The sequence below is a fragment of the Durio zibethinus genome, chromosome 18 (assembly GCF_047325235.1).
Source record: "Durio zibethinus cultivar Kanyao isolate XHJ-2024 chromosome 18, ASM4732523v1, whole genome shotgun sequence".
NCBI lineage: Eukaryota > Viridiplantae > Streptophyta > Magnoliopsida > Malvales > Malvaceae > Durio > Durio zibethinus.
The window spans coordinates 22,236,553-22,247,451 of NC_143179.1; the positions used below are offsets into that span (position 1 = coordinate 22,236,553).

At 33.1% G+C, this 10,899-nt stretch overlaps 1 protein-coding gene and 1 pseudogene across 1 annotated transcript; one reads left to right on the plus strand and one right to left on the minus strand.

Annotated features, from left to right (window-relative positions):
- Positions 1–168: 168 nt before the first annotated feature.
- LOC149513886 (uncharacterized) lies at positions 169–1,141 on the minus strand (annotated as a pseudogene).
- Positions 1,142–2,669: 1,528 nt separating this feature from the next.
- Positions 2,670–6,892, plus strand: LOC111300023 (BTB/POZ domain-containing protein At3g50780-like). The gene is made up of 2 exons (XM_022895614.2): positions 2,670–4,259; positions 5,462–6,892. The coding sequence occupies exons 1-2, from the start codon at positions 3,624–3,626 to the stop codon at positions 6,428–6,430; spliced, it is 1,605 nt and encodes a 534-aa protein (XP_022751349.1). The 5' UTR covers positions 2,670–3,623; the 3' UTR covers positions 6,431–6,892.
- Positions 6,893–10,899: the final 4,007 nt, after the last annotated feature.

Below are 10,899 nucleotides of genomic sequence, written 5' to 3' on the forward strand. Positions count from 1 at the left end.
ACAGAAGCAGGGATCCCTATGTATCAGTCTAAGCTTCAGTTTTGTCAAGTGGGTCATGAACAAATTTTCTTCGTAAACAAACAGAAACTGGGATCACTATGCATCAGTCTTTTTACTGACATCTGATAATTGTCACGAAAGCAAAATTCTAGTAGTTCCTATGATCAACTATGGTGTGTTGGTAACGTATCTGGTAGATTCCCGACAGGAAAAGTGATCAACCCTGAATTGAGGTTCATGAAAAAGAAAAAAAAAGGGGGGGGGGGGGGGGAAGAAATGGTTCAGTGTCTCACCAAACTCAACAACTCTTGCAATTTTCTTCTGCTTTCTTTGCCTGAGATCCGTAGGTTCCGATAAAGTCATTAAATGCAACTCTCTGAGTCAAATCTAATGACCAAAATCCTGCTATCTTACAAAATCTTCAATCATAACCTTAATAAACAAGAACACTCCAAGCGACATTGCCACTCTTGCAATATGCTTGATTGCATTTCTCCTTGAGGGGAGATTCTCTAATTTAGCAGATTAACAAAAAAAGCACAAGCATAGAGGGGAAACCAGAAGTACCAATCCATGCCAAACAAAACCAGAAAAAAAAAGGAATTTATCTTCTATTAAAACAAAAACCAAAAATCTTAAACAGAAAGACTATAATCAGAATACCAGGGTCATTTAACTGAACAGATAAAGAAAAACCAAACATGATTACCATTAGCAGGGAACACGAGCTGAATAGCTTTCTGTGTTTTGTCATTCTCTTAGTTTGAACATTCAAACAAAGGTAATGTGTTATTTGTACAATAAAAATATTAGGCATTCAATTCCTATAGCTTTCAGGTAGCTCATATACATAATTTATTTATATTTATCAATAATAAATGTTCTACCAATATTCTGGAGTAATATATGACATTAAAATTGCTTTATTTTCTCTGCAAATCACCATTTCTTTTTGAGGCTACGACTTTTTGGGCATATCAAGAATCTTTCATTCCAAACCCCTTTTTTTTTTTTTGGATAAATGGACCTGTTATTATATTCACTATAATAAGTAAAGCTTTGGAAGGAATATGAGAGGGCATGCATCTCCAAGTTTTTACATGTTAAAGAATGATGCTAATTTGATGAATGAAAGATTTAAGTTCAAGCTTCTAACAAATTATTTGTTAAGTTTCCATTGTTAAAATTGAGTTTTGTTGGGCAGTGGAGATCAAGAGAAGCTAGGGTAAAGAAACAACGCAGGGACAATGACCACATGGGCAAGGGGTTTGGGGTGACAGTTCAAAAATCAAGCACAGACATAGCAGGCAGGCAACTCAGCTGATCGGCTTTGGACGTTATCCACATGCATGGCAAAAAAAAAAACAAAAACAGTGCTTCAAGAGTGAGCCAAAACATGTTACAGATAAGGTTCCAAACTCAATTGTTTCAAGATGTGAAGCACTTCTGTCAAACACAATTTTTTGGGTATGACAAAATTGAAGACAAAGAAGGTAGAAACATTAAAACCAGCAAATTATGGAGAGTTAAGGTTATAACATTTATTAGATTAGATTAGTAAGTAATTGATAGCAGGCATAAACGTGGCAGACGAGTCCAGCAGGGACGACCCACCACACGAAGAATGATTCAAATGAATGGGAAGGGTGGGCCAAATTTCCAGCCAGGCCATCTTTGCAAATGGTTTTCCTTTAGGAACCACTGATGATTAAACCTCCTTCCTCTCTTTTTTTCCATCATTACTAAAACACTCCATTATTGCATTACAGCAGAGCTTTTCAAAGAGATAAGCACCGAAATGAGGAAAACCAAAAGCAAAAGAATGAAGCCAACCTCAAACCCAAAGTCAAAAAGATTTTGGAAAAGCTGCTTTGATATTTATTTGATTGTGATCATTTCCTTCCTTTTTATAAAGCACAAGTAGGGGGAGTAGCAAATTTCAAACAGGGCAAGTATATTTTTATGTTCCCATGAATCAATTTGAATGACGCTCTTTCCATTATTATTATTACTACTATTATTTTTCTCATTGACAGATGGATCTATTCAGAAGCTTTTTGTTAAGATCTGAATTGCTGGCCAATCAGAGAGCAAAGAGGCCATCTAGTTACAGCAAAACACCTTTTCCATTAATTTTTTGTTTTTTGAGGATCAAGAAATGATGAATTAACTAATATGCCATATATGAGAAAAGTTGAATTAAGACTCAACAACCTGACTTGTTTGATTACAATCTTCATAACTTGCCAATGCAATGGGATATTAATTAAAGCTGCTTGGGTTTGATGCAGATTATTTAAATACAATATGATATAATAACATTATTCAAATAAAGAAAATACCATGAAAACCTCCACAAAAATAGAGTGGATCACTATTGCAGAAGAAAATACTATTTTGAAAAAGAATGTGGCCTTCATTCCCCCACAATACCCTTTCACCAGTTCCCACTCTGAAAACCAAATTAAACATCCAGTTGAGGGCATCTCAGTCATTTCAATAAACCACCGGCACTCATGAAAACGATGCTCACTTCTGCATAGAAAAACCAGCAACGGCCCACAAAAGCAACAACTCAAAGGCCAAAAGAACCCAAAATTTTATGGGTTTGGCAAAATTTAAAAGAAAAAAAAACTTAACAAAGGTAGAAAATTTAAAAGAACGATGATGAAAGACAATTAAAAAATGGAAAGCTTGTTTGCTCAAAAAGGAAGTGTTTTTAAGACAAAAAGAAAGAATATTCAAAGTGGCAAAGACATGCAAAGGGAGCAAAGCAAAACAATCATCAAAAGCATTGCTGAGACAGGAACAGTGTTAAAGTAAAAGCAAACCAAACCGCATCAAGTTCTTTTTTATCGTTTATTTTTACTTTAGCTGTTGTGGGTTTTTTTTTTTTTTTTTTTCAATACAAAAAATTGAAAGAGTGATGTTTCACTCGTTATTCTGCCTGGGCAAAGTCTGAGTTGAATGGTTCCCTTGATGCTTGACACCAGAGCTTTCACTCAACCATTTTAGGGACCCGTGGGCTTAGAACTAAGAAATAAGAAATGGGTAAATTCAGGGTAGATACCAGGATTAAACCTGAACACCAATCTTTCTTTGGCTGAGGTTTTAGTGTTTGGAAGTTTTCAAGATTCTCTTTGTTGGTTATAAAAAGGTACTCTTTTTGTGTTTGTTTTCTTATTTGTATAGATAAGAGTTTTCAAGTTTCTTCCTTTTTTTTTTTTCATCTATAGTCCGGAGATAGAGAATCTCTAAAAATTTTGCTTTTTTTTTTCCCTTTCCCTGTCTTTCTGGGATTTGTTGTTGTTTTTTGTATTGCTAACATATTAGTAAGTGTCTTGAAGAAGTTTTAGGTTCCTACTTTTTAGAAACTGTATTTTGCTTAATTTGGATTACCATTCAAGTTTGTTTTTATCTTATGACAGCTTTACATTGGAGTGCTTTAAATTTTAGGATGTTCTGTTTCAAATAAAATTTCACTTATTGTTTTAGGCAGGTTTGTATAGTCCTTTTGGGGAGGAGAGAGCTAATTTGTTACTGTATAGAAATCTTTAGCAACTTTAACTTTAGGTGGTCTGTGCCCTATTTTCTTAAAATAATGCATTGAGTTCTTGCTGAAAATGGCTGAAATTAGACTTACTAAGGTAGAGCAAGGCCAAACCAAGATTAGAAATGTCCCAATAGCTGTGACCCCTGAAGGTTTTTGGTGTTGTCCCTCTCCTGTTGTGTTCCAAAAGAGTCTTAAATCACAAAATCCTCTAAACAAACCCAAATCCTCCTCACCACCACCCAAAACTACTGTTCAAAAGAAACAGATCCCATTAAATGAGAAGAAGCCAATGACCACTACAATAAGGCCAGCAATTACCTCTGAGGATCAAATAACTTTTACTCCAGATAGTCCTGGTATTAGTGAACCAATTGTTCCTGAGAGGGTGCCAAGGCCTAAGGTAGAACATGTGCCTAGGAAGGTAGCAATTGAGTTTGGTGAACCTGGAACCAGTGATATGAAGGTGATTCTACTTGGAAAGCAAGGGTTTTGTGTGAAATTGAGTCTCCACAAGAAAGTTTTACTCGAGCATAGCAGTTTTTTCACTGATAAACTTTCTGAACAAGAGTCTCGTTTGTCCTGCCTCGAAATTGATGACTGCGAGGATGTTGAAATTTATGTTGAAACTGTGGGACTGATGTACTGCAAAGAAATGAAGCAGCGATTGATCAAACAAAGTGTTTCACGAGTGCTCCGCATTCTCAAGGTAATTTGCATATTGATGCTATGACCTTTCTATTTTTAGTGCTGAATCTTTCTATGTTGTGCATTCACAAACACACATACTAAGGACACCATTTGTAGTTTATTTCCAATCTTAACAAATGATAATCTTAGTAGCGGTACACAACTGTTGTCATATGTCTTCAAACTTCATAGAAGCTAGGGAGGAGACAGTGTTGTTTCAAGCTCAGATTGAAGGCATATCTGCGTAATCAAGCACATTTGTTAATTTGAGACCTTCTCTTAAATACCTGGGTTTACTTTTTGACTGTTTACCAGCATAATCTTTCTATAGCCTTGTTTTCCTCTTATCTATCTGCCTAAATTTTGGTACAGAGGTTGTATACTTGGATTTCATGCCTGCCAGGTTAGAATCAATATGTCATTCTATCTTCATGTTAGTTTCAATGATTAAATTTATTCACCTTGTATTGTGTAACTTTTTCTTGCATTTTCAATACTTGCTATTATTTCTAATCTAAAGTATACTATCAAATTTTAATGTAGGCGGACTTGTTGGGCAATTAGCTTTTCATTACAAGACATATTTACATTTACATGGTGCCATGATGCATAACTGGCAGATTGAACTTTCTTTCTTATACTTGGAAAGCAGAATAAATACTCAATGCTACCATTGAGAATGTTTGTTATAAATATTAGGGTTTGCCTGTATCCTCCATAATCTCCTATTCTTTCTTTAGTAAATCTATTGGCTGAGATAGATTTCCATCCTCAGAGACAGAATGATGATGTTGCCTTGTGAAAGGATGATTGTTTCTTGGAGAATTTGTAGAAGGGGGTTATAAATGATTATGAGTTGATCCCATTAGCTACTGCCTATGTCCTGTTTCTCTGCTTCATGCCATTAACTTATCCTGCACGATCTGTTTCAAACTTACATACTTAGTGATGGATGCTCTGAAACTTTGAAGATGCATGGTCTATCATATGTCCTTCCCTGAATGATAATCGCTAGTTATGCTACTAATATTTGTTTATTAAAAATTCACCTGGATGTTGATGGATATCCTAGAATTTGGTTAGTGAAAAGCTTCAATTCACGTAGCATGTATTTGTAAATTGTCATTTTTTTTTTTGGCTTTGTGTGAAGCCAGCTTGTGTATTTTAAAATTTTTGTCCTTCTAAGAAAGTTTCTTATGCATGTCACGAACTTCTTTACAGGTTGCTGAACTACTTGGCTTTAACTCATGCATACAATCATGCTTGGAGTACTTGGAAGCAGTTCCTTGGGTTGGCGAACAGGAAGAAGAAAAGGTGGTCTCCTCAGTTTTGCGACTCCAAGGTGAAGGTATTGGGGTCACCCCAGTATTAAAACGCATCTCTTCTGATGTCTCTAACCTCCCCAACGACACAATTTCACACATAATGGACCTTGTTCTCAAAAGCAATGAGGAGAGAGGCCGGCGGGAAATGAAATCCATAGTATTAAAGCTTCTTAGGGAGAATAATAGTCATCCAAGTTACGCTTGTTCAGCTGACATCTGCAATGAAACTATTTATACATCGTGCAGAAGCTGCTTGGATTCACTTTTGTCTCTGTTCAAGCTAGCAGCTGAACCAGAATTCGCTGATAAACCCATGGACACCAAAGAACTTGTGGTGAAACAAATAGCTTTAGAGGCTGATAATCTCTCATGGTTGCTTGACATTTTGGCTGACAGGCAAGCAGCAGATGAATTTGCACTAATGTGGGCTAGGCAGCAAGATTTAGCAACATTACATTCCAAGCTGCCTATTGTGTCTCGATACCATGTTAGCTGCATTACGGCTAGGCTATTTGTTGGAATTGGAAAAGTAGAGTTGCTACCAGCTAAGGATACTCGTCAGTTGTTGTTACAAACCTGGCTGCAGCCTTTGATCAATGACTATAGCTGGTTGCAACATCGCTGCAGGTCATTTGATAGGAAAGTTGTGGAAGAAGGCATCGGTAGGACAATCCTCACATTACCTCTAGAGGATCAGCGGAGTTTTCTGCTTGCTTGGTTGGGCAGTTTTCTGAAGGCTGGTGACAACTGCCCAAATCTTCAGAGAGCCTTTGAGGTCTGGTGGCGCCGAACTTTCATTAGACCTTATGCAGATGGCCAAGGCAATGTTCTCCAGTCAGATAGCTCAATGACATCAAAGCAGTAGATTGAAGAAATAACAATAAAAGTGAGACCATATGTAAATTAGTTGGAATTACCTTTACAGTTTGCGGGGAACTTACTTCAGCTTAAAATGGCGATAAACTGAAACATAAGTAATTGTTGCCATGTTGCAGTATTTCTCCATTGCCATGGGTTGACATGACAAGTCTCCTTGAGGTGGCGTGATTTCAGTTAACTACATGCTGATGTTTTTGTGCTAGAATTCAATATGGAATGTATGAAACCTACTTTGGATTGACGAGTACTGGCTGATTGTTTTGATCTGGCAATTCTCGGAAAGAAATTTAATTCTGAGGTTCTTTCCTGTGAACTTTCCATCTGGCGTAATACATGGTTGTGCATTTTTCTTGAGCAAATGAATGTTATAAATCCAATTTTTCATTAGAATTTGGTCTGACATTTTGGTTGAGTTGCAAAACTATGATTGAATTCTGAAATTTTTGTATGATCTGAGAACCAAAACACGATGTTTTAACTTACATACGCACTTCACATGACTCTGAAGATTAACTACTTTCTTTCATTCAATTCTTGTTCTTAATTATTCTAAAGCCCCTCACTCAATGGTGCTCCATAGGAATACCATTTGATGTTACTTTTTCATAGGTTCATCAAATAGTTCTTCATGAAGCAATTAGCCCATTCTGTTTCCTTCTCAAAATTGACCAAGTGCTTTATGGTAGATCTGATAATATGATGCGGTGATATAGTACAAAAATAATATAAATAAAAGAAATGGTGATATAATTTAAAATTTTAACAAAAATCATATATAAGTATAACAAAATAAAAATATATATTTTATATTTTCATATTAATATAAATTAAGATACATAATATTTATGTAAAATATGATTTAAATTGATAAATTATTAAAATTTTATATGAAACGAATACATAAATTATCATATATATATATTTTTTAATCCATGGGCTGCTCACTGTCTTTAACAGTAACCATAAGACAAGAGTACAGCAAACTAAAGCAAGCCCAAAACATTTTGTGGGCCAATCTCTAAGTCTGTAATCATTCAAACTTTCATTTAAGTCTTGGCCCAAAACGTTTAGCTTTCTCAAAATAATTGACGAAACGACGTTTTATATCCTTTTTACTTGAAAATGTTCATACGACGAATCATAAGTTCATAACCAAATAATGCAAAATAAATTCCACCATGATTGACCCAACCTCAGAGCTTATCTGGAATTCTCAGCCTGTAAAATGAATATGAATAAATGAATATATATCTATGTTTGTTTATTTAGTTTTAAAAATATTTATATTTAATTCGAGTTCGTTAAAATAATTATTTTATTTATTTATATTTATTCGTTTAAATAATAAATTATTTGTATTTGTTCAATTAAATTAAATAAATTTATTCGTGAACATATTTATAAATATATTCATGAACATATATAAACGAACGTATTCATAAATAATAAATAAATTATAACTAAACAAATAAATTTAGATAAACATAAATAAATTTAAATAAATATAAATGAATCTTAAAATAAAATTAAAATAAAAGATAAAAATATAATTTTATTAATATTATAATAAACGAATAATAAATTAAACGAATTTTAAATTATATTATTTATAAACATAAATGAAAAAACATATATCTGATTATATTTAATTTGTTTAATAAATAAATATAAAAATATTATTCAAAATCATTAATTAAATTTAATAAATAAATATAAATAAATAAAAATCGAATATATTCGAAAATTCTATTTATTTACATTCTCACGAAATTGTGACTCTATCCGATCCTATCCCCCTGGATGCATGGCCTCAGTCTTTAATCAATTCCATAAATTCTGCCAAGATTGGCCCAAGCCTACCAAAATTTTGAAGTGGGGTTCGTATGCCAGTCATGTGTTGGTGGCCAGTCCTCGGTTGGGTATCGGACGGCTAATTTTTATGGGTGTTCAAAATTTAATTTTAATCAAATTAATTGATTAAATTAAATTGATTAATTGATTAATTATTTAATTATTTTATATTGTTTCCTGAAAATTTCATTTTCAAAAATATTTTGATTTTTTATTTGTTCAATTTAAAAATTAAATTAATCAAAATTTTAATCAAAATATAATAAAATTTATATATATAACTAAAAATATATGACATTATAATTTTAAGTTATTAAAATTTTTAATTTAATATTTTGATATTTAAAATTTTTATTAGCTAAGTTTATTTAATTTATTTTTAAAATAAAAAATTTAAATTTAAATATATTTTATTATTTAATTAATCAAAAAATTAATCAAATCAATCGAATTAATAATTCAATTAATTAATTTTTAAAATTAAAAAATTTAATTCAATTAATAAAAATAAAACAATATAACTCAATTAATTTAATTTTAAATAATTTTGAATCGATCAAATTAACGCGCTAGCTTTCTGCATAGCCGTTTATAGGTGGGGATGTATGTACAAATATTAATGCAGCCTTTGCGGAGGGGTCCCCTGTTTTCCCTTTTTTCTTTTTTCCTAAATCATCAATGAAAATTAAAAGCACTCGAATAACTTTTCGTCTGTTTCTTATGCATTGAATTTGTAATTTATACCCCAAACAGGACAAAGAAACCATTCTGGAGAAGCACTTGGGGGCGTTGGCGACTCATTGAATTGTCTAGCAGCAGGTTTGAGCCCCAAGTGATGAGGTGATATAAATTGAAACAGCCACTCAGAAAAAAAAAAATGAAGTCAGGACTCATGACTCAGGAGTCAGGATTCAGGACCACCCCTCCCTCTCCATCGGCTATGAAAGAAACGTTTATCAGAAATTGAATGTAAGTTAAACAAACAAAAAACAAAACAAAACCTCATTTAAGAATCATCGTAGATTCTACGGTATTTCTCTTTCAGTCAGTCTCCTTTGAAGGTCGATTTTGAATCCTTTCTTTTCATGTACAAATATTCAATTCTAGTTTCTCAAACCAAACATGGCTCAGCCTCAGTTGAATGCTCTTACATCAAGGAAGAAACATAGCAATGCTTGCTTTTGCATTGTTTTTCCAGCTGCATGGTTAATTTCCACAGGTTGCTTTAGAAACATTAATTAAATCAAACAAGTCTTTTGACTAAACCTCCCTCAATTGATCATGCAAATGAGGATGCAGTCATTTTTTTCATTTCTTAATCAGCATCTCTCTCTCTCTCTCTCTCGCTCTCGCCCTCTCTCAAACCAAGTAAATGGAAACACAACTGAATGTGACACTGCTTGCTATAGTTATATGTTGTGACAGTGAAATGAAATGTTTTGAGACTGATAGGGTTTTGTATTTTTGTGGCTTTAGATAATGATTCAACTGCTCGAATATCATATCAAAACCCCCCACAAAAGTTTAAACAAATTATTTTTTTTTTAATCTTTTGGTACGACAATATTGATTTTCACCCATGAAATAATACATATCTAGGATTAGAAAGGAATTGATGGTTGCAGCAGAACAACTCAGTAAATCTAAATGCAGAGATGTTGGTTTACATTGTTTTCTCAAAGGAAAAGCAACAAATTAGGTAAAGAGTACTTGTTGCTTTGCAAATTATTTGTTTTGGATTTCAAGGAACCAACCTTTTTTCATATAGCATTGGTAATCAGGTAAAACAACAACAAAAATACCTACCAGTCTGCTTGGCTAATAGCTCAGCAGACAGAACAAAAAAAAAGATTCACAATCGATTGGTTTGGAGTTATATATTAACAATGACTTGTACCAGCCATTTCCTGCCAGGCAATTTCTTTTAGGTGCCATTGGTTGCTTTCACGTTTTATACTCCTTTTTTTCCCTTTGTCTTTGGCATTTCTCCAGCAACAGATCAAACAAGGAATCATTATGCAATGACAATATTGTCTGCCACAATTTCGCAAACTGGAAATGCACTACTCTTCTGTAATTGAATTATATGCTGAGCCACAAATTATTTTTGCTCACATTTAGTAGTAGTTAGGATAGGGTTTGATGGGACATTAAACTTTAATGGGGAAATTGTAATGCCTTCCATCAAATATTTTGAGGATCTTCTATAATAATATATGTAAAAATTTAAATCCGTATTTATAAAATATTTTTTTTGAAACAAAATGGTTAAATCTTCAAATAATTACTCATAAGTTATGGTCCCTATGTTTTAATTTTTTTCCTTTTTCTAAATTCTTCATACATATAATTCATAGAAGAGTTTTATTCCTTGTTTGCCAACTTAATTAGCCTCCAAGAATATCTTTTAGGATTTTTGGAAGAGATAACATTATAAGAAAGACAAATGTGAAACATTTGAAGTAATTGGTTTAAAGAGATCATTCCTATGACTAGAATGAGGAGGAATGCAAAACATAAATTAATGTAGGTCCGGACCATGAGAAGTCGTCAGCCATGCAAAAAAATTTTGCATTAAATTCCATATCTCTTGGATAAATATTC